The sequence below is a fragment of the Chrysochloris asiatica genome, unplaced genomic scaffold, assembly GCF_000296735.1.
Source record: "Chrysochloris asiatica unplaced genomic scaffold, ChrAsi1.0 scaffold00031, whole genome shotgun sequence".
Taxonomy (NCBI): Eukaryota; Metazoa; Chordata; class Mammalia; order Afrosoricida; family Chrysochloridae; genus Chrysochloris; species Chrysochloris asiatica.
The window spans coordinates 17,708,547-17,728,136 of record NW_006408549.1 but is presented as its reverse complement, the minus strand read 5'-3'; the positions used below and the strand labels follow the sequence as shown (position 1 = coordinate 17,728,136).

Genomic DNA, 19,590 nt, shown 5'->3' with positions numbered 1-19,590 from the left:
CATGTTCCAATGGATTAGACATGAAGTGAATTTAGATGAATATAGAGAACTGACATTTTTTAATACCTAGAAGACTATCTAAATAAAGTACCATAATCCACTAAGCAAAATGGCAATCACAATATAGTAAAATGAAAGTTAAATGATGGACTAGAAATAAAAAAGTCAAATTCATATTTTATAGAATATAAGAGGTCAAAAGTGGTACAGTTTTAGGAGTGAAATACGAGAACAGAATACTGAAATTTTTATTTTCAAAACTTTTTGAAAAATTGAAAAATAAACTATTTTTGTGGTTAGTATAAACTTTTCAAACTAAACTTTGCTAATAAATTTTGAATTCATATAAAATTGCTGTGTGCATATGAATACCTTCTATATAAAAGCTTTACTATAAAGAGATAAATTATGACAGATATTTAATGTTTGCAAAAGAAGAACATCGTTTTGAAAATGAAAAGGTTTGGATTACTACTAGCTTTAGGACAGAAAGATTCACATTGCTGTGGGTGAAAGATTCTGAAAATTGGCTCACAATCAATATTTTTAGACAGTGTTTTGCATGCTGATATAAAATTACACAGATCATATTCTAAATGTATATTAAAATAAAATGTACAGGAGAAAATGCATCTTATCTCTAAATATTACTATACAGGTTTGATCTTGTCATTGTTAAGTGCTGTCAAGTCGGTTCCGACCAATAGCAACCCTTTATAGGGTTTTTGAGAAGCAGCTGGTAGGCTGACCTTGTGGTCCAAGCCAACTTTGCAATTCAACGCATTAACCCACAGTGCCACATCAAGACTCCCCATTCAAGTAAGCATACTTAAATTATCTATTTTATGTTATTAATATATTAATTTTACTAAACCCAAAAGCAATACCTAAATATATAAGAAAATATTTTAAATCACCCAAATAAATTGATTGGAAAGGTGATTGTGAGACCATTTTTGCTGAATGGCACTTACAAGCATACTAATGGCTAAGTTGTCAGGAAATATCAATAAAAGAAGTTACAGGTTTCAAAGAGAAATCTTAAACTATAACTGAATACAAATATTATGAAAAGCATTAGTATTGCCATTTAAAATGCAGTATTGCACACATTTCCAATTGCTTATAAAGTGTTTATCTAAATTATTTGAAAGACTATGATTTTGTAGTACAAGAAAATTTTAATTAATCCTCTGTTTACAGTGTCTTAGCAATTGCTCCCTTTGGTCTCATTTGAAACTAGTCCCAATTATAATGTACTATTAATATTATCAGATAACATTGTCTGGCACTACAGAACTGAAGCCCTGACTCACAGTAATTCTACATATTCCTGTGTTGTATAGTTTCTCTAAGTATTTGCTTGTTTGTGAAACACTTTTTCGATTCTCAATAAGAATATTTTATTTCATTTCATTGAGTAAAAAGTAATGTGAGTAATATTAACAAAACAATACATTATTCCTTTCTCTTATACCTTACATCTTAAAGTGATTTTCTATGATCCTCATTTAATTAAAATTTATTTTAAAAATAGTTTCAAACAGAATGGGGATTTGAGCTAATTAATATAAAAGATAGTTAAAATGCTAAGTCAGCTTTACTACATGAGAGTTAAAATTTTCTATTGCAAAGTCGTTTGAATTGCAAGGTCAGTGGTTCAAGCTGATGTGCTGATGGCACTGTAGGTTAAGCACTGGACTGCTAACCCCACAAGATCAGCTGTTTAATCCCACCAGCTGTTCTGAAGGAGAAAGATGCTGATTTCTGTGCCCATAAAGATTATAGTCTTGGAAACCCCCATACAGGGTCACTTTAGTAGAAAATGACTTGAAGTCATCTCACAACCATAAAGATTTCTGGTGTAGGGCTGTAGGATCAGCATTGGACTTCGAATCACAAGGTGGGCAGTTCAAACCCACCAGGTGATCCTCGGAAACCCTATACAGGATCGCTTTGAGTTAAACCGCCTTGATGGTACTTAACAACAACACAAACAACAACCACAAGGAGTCCTGGTAGCATAGTAGGTTATGTGTTGGCTGCTAAATGCAAGGTCAGCAGTGTAATCTACTAGGCACTCCAGGAGAAGGAGAAGGCTTTCTGCTCCTGTAAAGATTTACAGCCTGAGAAACCCTGTTGCATAAATCCTAGCAGAGTCTCAGGAACATGTTGTTAGGGTTGCTAGTTGTTGTTGTTAAGTGCTGTCAAGTCGATTTCAACCCATAATGACCCTATCTATATAGGGTTTCCAAGGATTGGCTGGTGAGTGTGAACTGTTGACCTTGTGGTTCAAACCATACAGGGTCATTATTCGAGTCCTGCTGTGGTACTGTAGGATAAGCATATGCTAACAATAAGATGGGTGGTTCAAACCCACCAGTGGTTCCTTGGAAATCCTATACAGGGTCCCCAGAAGTCAGAACTGACTTGATGGCACTTAACAACAACTAGCAACCATAACAACATGTCCATGATATTCTGTTAGGATTTATGTAATCTAGTAGTGAATGAGAGACAATTTAAATACTTGTATGGAACTATAACTTACATTATGATCATACATGTGGGATCTGAATCAAAGTCTGTCTCTAATGTATAAGTGTTTAAGACTGCTCCCTGGTAGCATGATGAGTTACATGTTGGGCTGCGAATCACAAGGTCACCAGTTTGAATCCAACAGTCACTGCCTGGGAAAGAGATGAGGCTTTCTGCTCCTGTAAATACTTGCAGCTTCAGAAACCCTATGAGTAGGGTCACCATGAGTAGGAACCAGCTCCACAGCATGCAGCAGCATACTGATATAAATAGGAATGAGTACTTTACAACAGGAATGAGTCACACCAGTAAAATGAGAGTTGGGAGAGAATATTTCAATTGTATAAGACAAATTCAATGCATTCTTAAGGGGTCCCTAAAAGCCAAAAATCATATATAGTTACACACAATATTTCTGAACCTCTACAAATTTTGTCATTATCTTTAAGATCCCCATGCAGACCTGAGCAGCTACAGACAAGGGAGATAGGAATAGAGACTGGTGATAGCATTCTGCTGCTTTATATACATCATCAAAGTCTGAAGGAGAAGTGAATATTTAGAATTTGATAGGGATGGCTCTGCAAAGTCTTCGAGTAGGAGTACCTGGCAGGTTCAAGAAAAAACAAGGAGACAAATGTGGCTGGAGTTGAATGAATAAAAGTGAAAAATGACAGAAGGTGAAATCAGAGAGGTGATTTCAGAGAAATGTGATTAATATAGAGCCTGTTAACACTATGAAAACATTGTGCCAAGGTCAAGTGGAAAGATATTGTAGGATTTTCAACTGGACAGTAGATGATGTGATGTGTGTTTTTATAGGATCATTCTGTGTGTGGCAATGAAAATAGACTGAAGGGTAGAGGAAAAAATGTAAGCAGAAAAACCAATTTAGGAAGCTGTTATAATACGCATGGTGGGATGTGATGATGTTTTGGCCTACAATGGTAGGAAGGAGCAGGGAGAGAAGTGGCTGGAGTTTGGATATATTTTGAAAGTAGAGGAAAGGTGATTCTGATGGTCTACATTGGGATATCAAGTAAAGAGAGGAGTCACTGATAACTTCAATGTTTCTTCTGAATAAATGGAAACTGGAGCTGCCATTATTTTAGATGGAGAAGAGAGTGGCTGGAGGAATCGATTTGTGATGGAAACAAGTAGCTCAATTTTGAACATGTTGGCTTTGATGTCTGAGTGGTGAGGAGCAGTAGAAACCTGAATACAAGTACTCAAGTGTTTCTTTACTTTACTTTCCTAAGACCATATGGTTGTATCTTTGAACTTTCAAAACTGATTAGATGATGAGGTTGGTGGTTTTGATGTTGTGGATTTTCTTCTTATCCTTGGCTATGTTTGTTGAGAAGTCACCACTCAGACATTATGACTTTTTCTACTGTGGCTGCTTTATTATCTCACATGCGACCATCTAGTTTCTCATATATAAAAAGGTCATCATTTGATCTTTGGTTTGTGGGTTTCAATATAAAGGAATAATCTCCTACCAATTAATTTTCATGATTAGATACCACCATTTCTCTAGTAGGAGTTATACCTTTTCGGGGAGAAACATGTTTTTAACTTTTGGAAGTACCAAATACTCTTTATTATTTATACATTAATGACTCAATATACATTTTTTCTAAAAAGAACCAATGTTTATTTATTGTGTGTGATGTGACCATTTGTGAAATGTTTAGTCACAGTCATTATTATAAAATATAACTGAGGTCAAATCTTATACTTTCAAATATATTTTGGCAAGCACCTTTAATCTCTCTAAGTGTCTATCTCACATTCTATCTTTTGTATAAAATCTCTCCTTTGATGAAACAAACTATGACCTTGCCTTGAAATTATACCACATCGTGTATTTAGCTTGGCTAATAAGACAGTGTACTTTCAGTGGGAGTTAAGCTAGCGTTACTGAGGGCTGAGTCTGGACTACTATGTTTATATGTAAATGCTTGGTACCATGATTTCTAAGTAGAATGGAGAAGATGGCATAAGTGAAGATAGTTATATTTAAGAACAAATTTTTGAATTTTTTTTGAAAAAATGGACAAGAAACAAATGGTTTCTATTTTGGCTTGTGTGTTTCCGTTTGTTTGTTTTTTGTAAATGATTAAATATTTTTTCCTATTCGGAGCCCTGAATCTTGTTCTTCTGTATTAATTGCAAAGACTCATTACTATACATCCTTGAATGCTATTCCATGACAGTCTTGCTTCTTAAAATTCTCCTTACTAGCTCATTTCCTAATCTAGAGAAATGGTCTTTGCTTGGATCTCTTGATATAAAGAGCTGGTCAGTATGCAAATTGAATCATCTTTTTTATACTAAAAGAACCATACGTGTTTTAAAAAACTTTCCTTTGATCCCCAGATTCAGGTAGAATATAGATAGATACGATTATTGTCTTTCATTCACAGTGAAATATTGTGTGTTGAAATACATTCTGTGCAACTGTGGCTAATTCTGCCTTGTAGCTTTCTTTCAAATCACAGACAACTAAAATATTCAATGTTATTATCTAATCCAAAGTCATTTTGAGAGCATTCATTTGAACAATCAGATCTTGGTATTATCATAACAGTACCCTATGACACAAGTAGCTTATATTCTTCAGGGAACATCTTGAAAATCACCTTCTCTAAAGACAGACTTCTTTTGTTATTGCTGTTCTGTTTCTCTGTTCCTAGGCATTTTGTTTTGATTTTCCTGTCCTTGCTTTATCTGATTTACTTTCTCCAAAAAAGACTTAACTTTCTAATGCAAAAGGAAGGAGGGTATGTTTTTGTTAAGTGCCGTCGAGTGAGTTCCGACCCATAGTGATCCTGCATAGGGTTTCCAGGGAGCGACTGGTGAGCTTGAACCACCGACCCTGTAGTTCAAATGGCTTTGCAGTCTGGTACATTAACCCACAGGGCCACACCAGGACTCCTACATATATATATATACACATATGGATTAATGTGCTGGACTGTAAAGTCACTTGAAACCTCAACGTTGGCAGTTCAAGTTCACCATCCACTCCTTGGAAACCATATATAGGGTTGCTATGGATCAGAACCGACTCAACGACACTTAAAAACACCAACACCAATGTGTACATATACAATCATACAGACACACCCATATAGGGAGTTTTAAAAAGTTCATGGAAAAATTCCATTGTTGTTTAGCTCCATTTGTCCACGAACTCTTTGAAGCCTCCTCATACATACATAAAAAACATGAGGGGACTTAAAAAAGTTTATGGGGAAAATGGGTTTAAAAGATAATGATATTGTTCTATGACTTTTTTTGAAGCCCACTGTATTTACTTTTTCCTCACATAGAAGTACATATGTAGATAAACTTACTTTAACAAATATATTGCCTATACAGTATAGATAGGAGTCATGGTGTGACTCTGTGGGCTAATGCGCTGGACTGCAAGGTCAGTCTGAACTGCAATGTCGGCAGTTCAAGCTCACCATTTGCACCTCAGAAACTCTATACAGAGTTGATATGGGTCAAAACTGACTCAACAGCACTTAATGACAACAACAAATATATTGCCTAGAAAATTCCATGTAAATCAAATCCCTAAGAGGACACCAGCTGCCAAAACCAATGCTGACACTCTTATTTTAATAAAAGGCATCTTCCTTAATAAGACAACAACAAAAAATATTAGTTTTTCCTTAGATTTAGAGTTTCATAAATTTTGCTTGAAGACCACACATATAGAATTAAGTAAATTAAAATAACAAAGAAATAAAACCATCCTACTGTGGATGAGCCATTTTCAACTTATAGGGACGCTATGGCACTTCTGGTGTGGCACTGTAAGACAAGCACTGGACTGTGAGCCACAAGATCGGAAGTTCAAACGCATCAGCTGTTCTTTGGAAATCCTATACAAGGTCACTATGAGTTGGAACCGACTTGATGGCACTTAACAACAACATAGCTTATATAAAGGAGACCTGGTGGCACTGTGGATAGACATTGGGCTGCCAACTGCAAAGTGAGCAGTTCAAACTCACCAGCAGCTTTTCAAGAGAAAGATGCGGCTCTCAGCTTTCCCAAAGAGTTACAATCTCAGAACCCTATATAGGGTTACTGTAAGTCAGAATCTACTGGATGGCAGTTAATTTAGTAAGATGTACTTGAAGTCGATGAAAGCCAAACTATGAAATGTGATGTGCATATTAAAGAAAAGCTTAAAAGGTGCAAGTATGCAAAGCAGACCTGAAGAGAATAAATTCATGTAGGAAGACTCTATTTGGGACAACGACATTCATTTAGAAGAGAAGGAAGTTCAGATGAAGTAGCTGTTGTTGCTGTTGTTAAGAGCTGTGGAGTTTGTCCTGACTCATAGTGACCCTGCATTGGGCTTCCATGAAGTGATTCGTGGGTTTGAACAACTGACCTTGCAGTGAGCAGTCCAGTGCTTATCCTATAGCACCACACTAGTGAAAGAGAAATTAGGAGACAAGTAGTTGTTTTTGTTGTTGTTAAGTACCGTGGAGTCGATTCTGACTCATAATGACCCTATACAGGGTTTCCAAGGCTGCAAATCTTTATGGGAGCAGAAAGCCTCATCTTTCTCCCATGGAACAGCTGGTAGTTTCGAACTGCCGACCTTGAGGATAGCAGCCCAATTTGTAACCACTATGCTACCAGAGTCCTCTGTTGTTGTTAAGTGCCATCAAATTGGTTCTGATCTATATAGGGCTTCCAAAGAGTGGCTGATGGGCTTGAACCACCAACCTTGTGGTTAGTAGTCCAGTGATTATCCTACAGTGCCACAGCAGACTGTCATAGGTATGCATACTGATGTCCTTCCCTGGTATCATCAAAGAGGTGAGGACCCTTTGTGAAAGGTGTTCTTACCCACCTGCCTGCTTTGAAAATTAGAATATATAGTCTCAAGAAACCTGAAACGAGCTTGTTTTATTCATTGCTATGCAGTGAAGGTCTAAACCAGCGTGTCTCACTGTCGTTGATGGTAAGTGTCATTTAGTTGGATCTGACTCATAGCGACCCTGTACAGGGTTTCCAAGGTTGTAAATCTTCATGGGAGCAGAAAGCCTCATTTTTCTCCTACGTTGAGGCTGGTGTGCTCAAAGTATCAACCTTGTGGTTCTCAATCCAATGCTTATCATACAGAGCCACCATATTTCCCCTGTTCACAACAGGACCTCAGTAAATATTTGTTACATATTATCCTATCAAAATATATTTTTTTAAATCCACTTACTTTTGGAATTTTTTTTAACTCTTTCAGGTGGTAGAGTTTAGTGGAAAAGACATGGATTTTGAAGTCAAATAGATGTGCATTCAACTACTGACCACCATTTACAAACTTTGTAATATAGATTATCTGCTAAACTTTTATGATTCTTAGTTTACTCACTTATAAAACAGAGAATAAAATCTACCTCTCAGGGTTATAATCAGGTTAGAGATTACAGTTGAAATCCCCCTAGCATACAGCCAAGCACAGAGGTATCAATCCATGGTAGATAATAATTAGTACACCACGCTTTCTTAGTCTACATCCAATGTTCTATATAGCTGACTTATATCATTTATCACTTTGTATTAGAGTTAATAATGAGCCATTGTGGAGAAATGCTGATTTGGTTGTTAATTAATATGTTGGTGATTTGAACCTACTAGCAGCTCCACAGGAGACCAAACTGGCAGTTTGGTCCCATAAAAAGTCCAGCCTAAGTAACTCTATGGGGAAGTCCTACTCTATCCTATAGTCACCTGAGAGTGTAGCCTGGATCAAGTATATATGGATATTCTGGCAAAGTTTGCACTTTCTGAATTCTGCACTCAATCCTGCATTTGCCTTGTCATCCTCTGACTTCTAGTTCTTGGAATGTGAGCCAGCCACCTATCTGTCACTTTGCTTATAGATTTTGTATTTTTGATTCCCAGCAATACCATGAGCCAGCTGCCTGTTGCCTGACTTGCAGATTTTGGATACATGAGTCCCTTGAACCACATAAATCAGAAGAAGCCTCCTGTCTGCCACCTGACCCACAGATTTAGGAATGCCAGCCTCCATAACTGCATGAGTAATTTCTTTTAAATAAATCTTTCTATGTATGTTTATATATACACTTCACTGGTTTCTCTGGTAGAGAACCCAGTCTAAGATACATAGTAAGAAGACTGACACTTTGTTAATATTAGTTTGACATCAAGGTACAAAGTTTGAGGTTGAAATTCAATCAGAGAAAATCCTTCAGCTCTCATATGGTGTCTTATAGAACAAATGACTATATTTTGTTTTCCTTTACACTAGTTGCTGTGGAATTAGCAATAATGAATAATGATAAATATATATGTATAGCAGTATATTACTATAATATGGCCCTTCTATCCCTGGTCTTGTGACTTTGGTCTAAAAACAAGTGAATATCAGCAAGGGGAAGATGGACCTCACTACCATCAGAAGAATGACCAGAATTGGAGTATGTCCTTTGGAGCTAGGGTTCCTGTGCTGGAACCTACTAGACTCAGGAGACAGAGACAGCTGTAGCACAGAGATGTTGAAAGAAGATGCTAAGTGAGAAGTGGCAGTGGAGAAACAGTGATGCAGAACCAGGATACTGATTCAAGAAGGTATGAGAGTGCAGTGGGTTTACAGTCCATGGAGTGAGGTGGCTATAGTGGGCAAGTCAGCCCATGGGCTTATACAACTGAGTGTAAGTACTCATTCGTTTAGGCAGGGGATTTCCTAGCAGAGTCAGATGCCTTTAAGCAATTATCAGTGGAGCTAAAAACTTTTATAATTCTTGCTTGATCAGGGACTAGGTCATGCTGAGAAGTTGAGAGGCCAAAGGACCAACAAGCTGAGGGCTGGGGACTGAGGTAGAGGACTGCCTACAGGTTGTTCTGCTCAAATAACTATATCCTGATTCATCTTGATCCTGACTGGAAGCCTGTTACTGCTCTAATAAACTCCCATAGCCATAAGCATGCTCTGTGAATTCTAAGTGGCCGTTGCAATAAATCCACCATTCATCTGTCAGTTTGTTGTACTGTGGTGGCTTGTGTGTTGCTGTGATTCTGGAAGCCATTTCACAGGTATTTTAAATACCAGCAGGTTCACCCAGAGTGGACAGGTTTCAGCTGAGATTCCAGAAAAGACAGACTCCAGAAAAGACAGATTCCAGAAAAGGAAGAAAGAGAGACAGGCTACTGATATTTAGTCCCTGAAAACCTTATGAACGGCAGTAGAAACTGTAAGCATCAGAATACTTAATACTGAAACATGAGGAAGAGCATCAGAATATTGTCAGACATGGTGCTGGGAAATGAACTCCTTAGGTTGGAAGGCATGCAAAATAAAATTGAGGAAGATCTGTTTCCTCAAAGTAGAGTTGACCTTGATTATGTAAATGGAGTAAAGCCTTTGGAACCTTCATTTGCTGATGTGTCATATCTCAGAATGAAGAGAAACAGTTGTAAACATACATTAATTCTCAGCACATGGAATGTACAAAGTATAAATCTAGGAAAATTGAGAATTATAAAAAATGAAATGGAATGCATAAACATCTATATCCCAGGTATTGGTGAGCTGAAATGGACTGATATTGGCCATTTTGCATCTGATAATCACATGGAATGCCTATGTCTGGAATGACAGATGGAAGAGGAAAAGTGTCATATTCATCAAAAAAAAAGAACATTTCAAGACCTTTCTTGAGTTACAACATTGTGATAGGATAATATCCTTACTCCCACAAGGAAGACCAGTTAATAACACTATTATTCAAATTTACACACCAACGACTAAAGTCAGTGATGATGAAATTAAAGAATTCTACCAACTTCTTCTGTTTCAAATTGATTAAACATGCAATCAAGATGATCATTACTGGTGATTGGAATGTTAAAATTGGAATCAAAGACGAAGGATTAGTAATTGGAAAATATGGGCTTGGTGACAGAATTTTGCAAGACCAATGAAATACATTTGTTTAAGCAACATAAAAGACGACTACACACATGGACCTCACCAGATGGAATACACAGAAATCAAACTGACGACATCTGTGGAAAGAGGCAGTGGAAAAGCTCCATATCATCAGCCAAAACAGGCCAGGGGCAGACTGTGGAACACAACATTGTTCATATGCAAGTTCAGGCTAAAGCTGAAGAAAATTAAAGCAAGTCTACAAGAGCCAAAATATGATCTTGAACATACCCCACCTAAATTTAGAGATTATCTGAAGAGGTGATTTGATGCATTAGACACTTAAAGACCAAAGACCAGAAGAATTGTAGGATGACATCAAAAACATCATTCAGGAATAAAACAAAAGTTCAGTAAGACGACAAGAAAGAAGTAAAAGGCCAAAATGGATGTCAGAAGAGACTGAAACTTGCTCTCCAGCATAGAGATGCTAAGGCAAATGGAAGAAATGAGGATGTAAAAGAGCTGAATGGAAAATTTCAAAAGTGAGCTCGAGAAGACAAAGTCAAATATCATAACTAAATGTGTAATGACCTGGAGTTAGAAAACCAAAATGGAAAAACATGCTTTCCCATGTAAACTATCACTCAATTCACAATAAAATCTTAAAAAAAAAAAAAAAAAAATGCACCCAATCCAAGCATGGTATTTTCAATAATCTCATATGCATGTGAAAGCTTGACAGTGACTATGGAAGACTGAAGAAGAACTGATGCATTTGAGTTTTGGTTTTAGGAGAATATTAAAAGTACCATGGACTGCCAAAAGAATAAACCAATCTGTTTTGAAAGAAGTACAACCACAATGCTCCTTGGAAACCAGGATGACCAGACTTTGTCTCTTATACTTCAGACATATTATTAAGAGGGACCAGTCCCTGGAGAAGGATATCATGTTTATTAAAATGGAGGAGCAGAGAAGAAGAGGAAGAGCTTCAACAAGGTGGACGGTGGACTGGCACGGTGGTGGCAGCAATGGCCTGAGGCATAATAACAAGTGTGGAGCTTGCGCAGTGCCAGGTGGTGTTTCGTTCTGTTCTGCATAGGGTTGATACAAGGTGGTACTGACTTGATGGCACCTAAAACTACAACAATTGCAAACATCTGACTACAAGGATGGGGAAGTAGTAAGTCTACAAGGGCTTATGCCAAAATTAGTGAAAATGTATAGAAAACATAATGAACTTTTATACCAACTTTTTGAAGTCCTCTCCTGTGTGTGTGTATAGATAAACATTTAAGTACACTTTATCTTTATCCCTTCAGTCTAAATCTATTAATCTGCTTGAAAATCGAATGGGAAATACCTATTAAGTATTAAGGACATTTTTATAGCTAGTCTATTTATATATTTGAGCAAAAACATTGATTTATTCTAGAAAACATGATGCTCTTATGCATATTATAGCAATTCTAGGTCTTATTTTACAGCGAATAGATATTTGTCTATAAAAAATTATACATAGTCTATATCTTTAATGTATAGTCTAATAGGCAGGACATTCTGTATAAGTAGGCCAATATTCCATTATTTATTGATTCATGCCTCTCAAAAATGAGAGCCATTGTTTTATTTTTATTATGAATTATAGTGGTACAATGTGACTACTTTAATACTCTAATGCCAACATATAAGCTTAAACTCTTCATTAATCTTTAAGATTGCTTTATAAATATTGGTGGCAGAAAATGATTTTCAGTATTACATTATATTAAGTTACCATAGTACATAACTTAATCTGATACACTGTTTATTATTGTTACTATCTGAGAATATAAGGGCATTGGGAAACATATTGAGCAAAATGGAAAAATACCACAACATTTCAGAAAGAGTGATAACAGCATGTGATGTGCCTAGTTTTAGCTTTTAGCCATTAAAAATATGTATAGAAATTATGTAACTATATTAGTAAATGCCTGACATTTGGAAATATGCAAATTCAAAATGATTCTCATAGAGGAAATTTGACTCAAATGACTACCAGTAGACAACAAACAGAATGATTAATACTCCTCCTTAAAAAGAAAAATAAATAAAAATAAACAATGCTTTAATTGTAGACTGAAATTACAGGGATCTCTTAAAGATGTGTTAACCAAAGATGCAATAATTGCACTAGGCCAGGAAGTGCCTAAGCTCCCAAGCAAATCATTCCTATTAGTTCCTATTCATGATTTAAATTATGCTTTTTTATCTCTTCATAACATGCAGCATTTTCTTACCCTCACATTTCTAGGCATTTCATCTTTTGCTGACATAAATGCATTCCCCAAATAGAATGTTACAGCAATCTTCTGCCAGACATTTAAGCCCATTTGTACGTTTATTTTTTAAGATGCTTTTTTTGAACCTTCTAACTGTGAGAAGGCTGGGAAGGTAGTGTTAGAATGAATGAGAACTTGTTTTCTAAAGTGACACAGTAGACACTTGATCTACCGTTACAAAAAAAACAAAAAAACAAAAAACCATATATTATAGCCTCCTACCTTGAAAACAAACATCTCACGGCGAAGAATAGCTAGAGTGTTAAAGTTCCCATCACAGATGTTGGGTTTGGCTCCAGGATAGGAAGGTCTGCCGGTGGGAGGCCGTGGAGGTTTTGGCCTGTCGTTCTTCCTTGGGTCAGCCGGAGGAATAGAGCGGTGTGGGGGCACTGTTGGTAGAGGTCTTGTAGGTGGAGGAATCTTGTCAGGTGGACCTTTTGAAAATATGAGGACAGTGCTTGGTTCATTTAAAACTGGAATAAGACTGAAGTATATATTCTACAGAGGACAATCACTCATCGGAAGATAGCACAGATTAAATGAGCTAAGAGGTCTTTAAATCATATATTTTATGAAAAAACAAACCATCTTACTGAAACAAACCATTCCCCAGGATATCTGAAATTGTCCTTAATATGCTAAATTCTGGATCCAAGGAACTAGGCTTTCTTTAATTTTTAATAATCTTTTTGTAGCTTCACCACGGTCCTAACAGAGATAGCTGCTTTCAAATCTTTTTTTTTGGAAGTGGCTGGTATATAAATTATAAATAAATGAAAATGAATCCTGGAAATATGCATGTGAAGCTCAATCACAGCTAAGTCTAGATTTCAATAGACAATGATTCTATGCAAATATTTCAAAAAGACAAATATTAACTAATAAAAGTTATTCTATGCTATGTTTCTGACTACATTTTATAACCTTGACTTGCACTATTTTCTTCTAATGAAATGTTTTGATGAATTGCTGGAAGGGTGTTGCATTTGAATACCTGAATCTAAAGCATCTATTGATTAAAACTCCACCAGTAAAAAATTAATGTGAAGAAGAATTTCTAAAAAGAGACTTCTATCTAAATCAAGCTAATGTTTACACATGTAATTGGCACAGATGTTAAGCATCATTCCTGAAGAGATTTATTATTTTTTAAAACAAAAACACAGATCTGTTCACATTTAATATTTAGATTTAGGAAGAATTTTTTATTTTTTTGCAGACTTTCAGTCTAGACTACCAATTCATGAGGTCATGAGAAAGAGCCCCCTTTCAGTTAACCACTTAGGAAGAATTTCTGACGACACACACTTAGGCATGGATAACATGCCCTCATATTCAACACATGAACTAAATATTTAGCTTTGTGTCTGAGACATTTCGCTTTTTTCACTATCTCAACAATAAAGAGAAGCAACAAGTTGACCTTCTTTATCAAATCCATTTTAACAGTGAGAGAACACTTAGCACTGAAACATCTAACTTGAAAAAAATAATGAGTGCAAAGCAAATTAACTTAACTTAAGTTATAGTTAACTTAAACTATAAACTATGCTGTTGACAAATGCAAATGACACCTCTGGATACTGGCTAGTAACACACAGATAATACACATTATTTTTTGTATTATAAAAATGAAAGCTTCACTTCATTAATTTAGAAAACATACAAACTATATGTAAATTATAGAAGTCACATTCTTAATAGTGAAACAAATGTCTTTATAAAGGTCAGTGGCTGTATTATAAGAGTTGGTATTACAGTATGTGTATATATATATAAACAGTCTTTCCTCCTTTTCTCTTAATTTGTATTCACTGACTGAATTCTGGAAGTAAAAATGATTTCAGTCTCCTAGAAATTATCTTCATTTTGAGCTATGTTTTGGTAAACGTAACCATTTGTTTTTAACTTTTAACTTTCACTTTTAAAGTTAAGTTTTAACTTTCACTCCTATGTTTGTTAACTTTTATTCTGAGTCAGTAACTACATGCTTTCAATGTGAATTCATTATATTCATTGAACAAGGCTGTTTTTTTAGAATTTGAAAGTGGTAAGTCTGGAACTATTTAACATCAAATCTCGTAAGCTGAGAGCCAGTCTTGTCAGTTTATATCAAAGACATAGTACCTTATCAGTAAAAGCTTATATTTATCAAAGCTTTTATTAGTTCCATTAACTTATTACATATTTTACCTAAACTTTAAGTACTAGTTTATCATATTAATACAATAACTATAGGTTTAACACTTTATCATGCCATAAACATAAGATATATGGAAATTTCACCAACAAAGTACTATTGATTTTGATAGAAAATTTTTGCAAATGGGCCAGATTTTAATCAGTTTTTACTTCTTATATTTACTTGGAACATCTATCTCAAAGAGTGAAAAACAGCAGGAACTGTAAGCTTAACCAAACAGATTTTTAAAAATTGTATTAAATATCATTCTTACCAGATACTCAGTGTCTCCTAAGAATTGAGTCCTTCTTTCCCCCACCCTCTCAGTCAACCTGTAAATCACCAATAAACTTAGGTCTTTACATACTTGCCTATTCTAGTTGTCATGTAAGTGGAATCATAAAATATTTGTCCTTTTTGTGACTGATTTATTTCACTAAGCATAATGTTTTCAAGGTGACAGTGGTAACTTACCATATATCTTCTGGATGCCCTGCAAGTCATCATTAGGTAGTTTGAAGTTGTCAGTTTCCATGTACTGGTAAAATGGAGCCATGATGGCTGTGGGGTCATTGGAATGCTCCAATCCCAGAGCATGTCCCAGTTCGTGAACTGCTACAAGAAATAAGTCATTTCCTGTGTAAATAAAAAGAAGAAAAAGATGATATTGTAACTAATATCTAAATACCAACAAAACACAGAAGGAATGCTTTACTTCAACTTTTACTAGGATTTGATTATTAGTGTTCCTATTGGCAAAATCTAATCTGTATTAAAAAAAAAAAAAAAGAGGAAGTGATAATGATGAAGTCATAAAAGAGACCGGAAGGAAAGAACAAAGTATTAAAGTTGAAGAAAGAGTAGCATCATCAGAAATTGCTATTACTGCTGTTAAAATATCTTCCCAATTATTAAGCACTTAATATACAGCATGGTGGTTATGTGCCGTGGAGTCGGTTCCGACTCATAGCAACCCTGTACAGGGTTTCCGAGGCTGTAAATCTTAACGGGAGCAGAAAACCTCCTCTTTCTCTCGTGAAACAGCTGGCAGTTTCGAACTGCTGATCTTGCGGTTCACAGTCTGATTTGTAACCACTACGGTACCAGAGCGTACAGCATTGAGTCCTGGTATGGAGCTGTAAGATATGCAATGGGCAGCTAACTGCAAGGTCGGCAGTTCAAACCTACCAGTCGCTCCTTGGAAACCCTAAAGAGGGTTTTAACAACAGCACTTAACTGTTGTTAAATGCATTGAAACATTTATGATGGGGCTTCAAAAAATTCATGGAAAAATTCCATTATCTTTTAGTTCCATTTTCCCATGAACTTTGTGAATCTTCATCATATAACTTTCACATTCAACATGATTCTAATAATTCATTAAAAAAATGTAGGGAAAATAAAACTCTTATTTTAATACAGGTGAGTTTAAATTAAGGCACAGAGATGATAATTCTTGTCAAAACTTGCAATCCTTTGTTTTTACACATCTGGAACTAGTACTCAGATTATTTTAACTTCCAAATTCAGGATTTTATTTACTACTATTCTACAATATCGGAAGGCAATTACCCAAACCAAACCCATTGCTGTAGAGTTAATTCCAACAACAAGAGGATAAAATAAAAGCTACAAGATAATAATGTTACTAAGCGAAGTCCTAGTCCCAGTTTATAAATACAGAGTCTAATCTATTCTTAAATATCTAAACAGACTATATATATATAGTTTGCCTTTCACTACAGTTTCTCACTGAAAATAACATCTCTTTCACCCCTAGTGAAATTGCACAAAGAATAGTCAAACCCTCCAGAGGCACTTGATCTGACTAAGCTTAATCAAACCCCTGCTGATGACTTCTACATGGTGTCCATTTCTGAATCATCACAATTACACTCCTGAGAAGAAGAGGCAGCACATTTGTGCTTATTAATTCTAAAAATTTAGTTTAATGATGCAATCATCAAATAATTGCCACTGTTTGTTTACGTGGTTTACGTTTCCAAGAGAAATATTTTAACATGACTGGTCATAAAATAAAAAGTTTTCCATGGATGTCTTTCTAGGAATACAAATGATCTCAAGCAATGTTTCAAATATCCTATTTTCCAGACAACATTTCCCCAACCATTCACTTCAGAAGGTTGCATTTTGTACCCCAAACCAGGAGTACACTTAACATATTTTCCACACTGGACTAGTCTATTTTGAAAATGATGGGAGTGTTCACATCACATATGTCATTAGCACATGGAAAATGGATCATTTGAATAGTACTTCCCCTTGCCTACCTGATTCTTGAAGAATAACAACTAAATATCAGAGTGAAACAAATTTGAGCGGTTTAAAGGGAAAGAAAAAAATACTATGTCCATCCTCAAAGAGCTTATTTTCTTCTCTCACAAAATTGCTGAAAAGTGAAAATCACGACATGTACAAAAAATAATATGTATTAGCTATAATAAAATAATAACTATTAACTATTTATTATTGTTGTTCGGTGCCAATGAGATGGTTTCGACTCATAGTGACCCTATGCACAACAGAACAAAACACTTCCCATTCTGTGCCATCCTCACAACTGTTAAGCTTGAGTCTATTGCTGATGTCACTGGATCAGTCCATCTCCTTGGGGGCTTTTCTCTTTTTCACTGACTCTCCACTTTCCCACACAAGATGTACTTCTCGAGGGACTAGTCTCTCCTGATAACGTGTCCGAAGTATGAGAGACAAAGTCTCACCATACTGTCTTCTAAGGAGCACTCTGGCTGCAGGTCTTCCTAGATTTGTTTGTTCTTCTGGCGGTCCATGGTACTTTTAAATATTCTTCTCAAACACTATACTTCAAGTGCATTGTCCAATTTTTACATGTATATGTGTTAGGTGCCGATGAGAACTGAAATCACTGTGACTTGGGTCAGACACACAGTCTTCAAACTGATAACTTTGCTTTTGAACATTTTAAAGAAGTATTTTGTAATAGATTTGTCTAATGCAATCTGTCATATGATTTCTTGACTGCTGCTTCCATGGGTGTTGGTTATGGATCCAAGCAAACTGAAGTCTGACAATTTCAATCTCATCTTCATGTATCATGATGTTATTTATTGGTGCAGTGGTGAGGAGTTTTGCTTTATTTACAATGGGATGCAATCCATACTGAAGACTGTCATCTTTAAGTATTTTAAGTCCTCTTTTGTTCCACCAACCAACATATCACAGGTTTCTTCTTCCAATCCTTATGCCATGCTCTTCTTCACATAATCCAGCTTCTTGGATTATTTACTCAGCATATAAAATGAATAAATTTGTGAAAGGATACAACCCTGGTGCACGGCTTTCCTGGATATAAACAATTGAATATCCAGCTCTTTATTCTATTCTAAGAACTGCTCAAGGTCCTCATGAGCATAATTAAATGTCCGAGTAAATGTTTGTTTACTGTTCTTGTTAAGTACCATCAAGTCAGTTCCGACTCATAGTGACCCTGGGTAGGAATTCCAAGGAGTCGCTGATGAGTTTAACCATGAAGCTTGTGGTTAAAATTGGCCTTGTGATCCAATGCTTATCCTACCATGACATACCAGGACTCTGGGTATTTTCAGTAATTTTATCTGCATTTTATTATTTAAATCTTGCAATGATCCCATAAGATGTCATTCAGTGATGGAACAAACCATAGGGGGAGCTGTTTTTGCTGTATTTTCTTTTAAAATGTGAACATCTAATGCATGTCTTCCAAGATAGATTTGTTTATTCTTCTGGAACACTTTAGTGATTCCTAATAAAAGATAGAATTGTTTGAGATACAAACCTGAAACTGATGGGGCTTATTATCAACCCCAAATAATGTGCTTTAAGTGGTGGTAGTTATGCACCATGGAGTCAGTTCCAATTCATAGCCACCCTGTATAGGGTGTCTGAGGCTGTAAATCTTTACGAGAGCACAAAGCTTCACCTTTCTCCCGCAGAATGGTTGGTAGTTTCGAACTGCTGACCTTGAGGTTAGCAGCCCGACTCGTAACCACTGTGCTACCAGAGCTCCTTTAAGTGGTTGTTGTTGTTGTTGTTGTTATGTGCCATGGAGTCGGTTCCGACTCATAGCGACCCTGTACAGGGTTTCCGAGGCTGTAAATCTTTACAGGAGCAGAAAGCCTCATCTTTCTCCCATGGAAAAACTGGTAGTTTGAACTGATGACCTGGAGGTTAGCAGCCTGATTCATAACCACTATGCTACCAGAGCTCCTTTAAGTGGTAGGACAAAATTATGTGTGTTTCTGAGATTGCATGCCTACCCTTAGGAAACATGGGTCAAGTTTGGTTGAAATAGGTTATCGATGGATTAAAAAATAAAAGCAGATTGGCTCTATAGGATAAGCAAGATCAGTGAACTGCAAGATTAGTGGTTCAAACCCACCAGCTGCTCCTTAGAAACTCTATACTGGATCACTGTGAGTCAGAACTGACTGGATAGCACTTAACAACAAGAAGGAAGAGCAAACTTAATATAAAATAAAATTCAAAGGACCAACAAAAATCCAGACAGTCAAATCAAGATTTCAAAACTCAATAATGAGTTGTTAATGTTGTTAAAGGCCATCGAGTTAATTCCAACC

At 36.0% G+C, this 19,590-nt stretch overlaps 1 protein-coding gene across 1 annotated transcript in view; it reads right to left on the bottom strand.

Moving 5' to 3' along the window:
- The window catches only part of MMP16 (matrix metallopeptidase 16 (membrane-inserted)), a 403,580-nt gene that overhangs the window by 102,950 nt on the left and 281,040 nt on the right, over positions 1-19,590 (bottom strand). Inside the window, exons 5-6 of the mRNA XM_006859234.1 lie at positions 15,449-15,610; positions 13,015-13,226 (exon numbers count right to left, since the gene is read on the bottom strand). Coding sequence (XP_006859296.1) covers positions 13,015-13,226; positions 15,449-15,610 — 374 coding nt within the window. The remainder of the gene's footprint in view (positions 1-13,014; positions 13,227-15,448; positions 15,611-19,590) is intronic.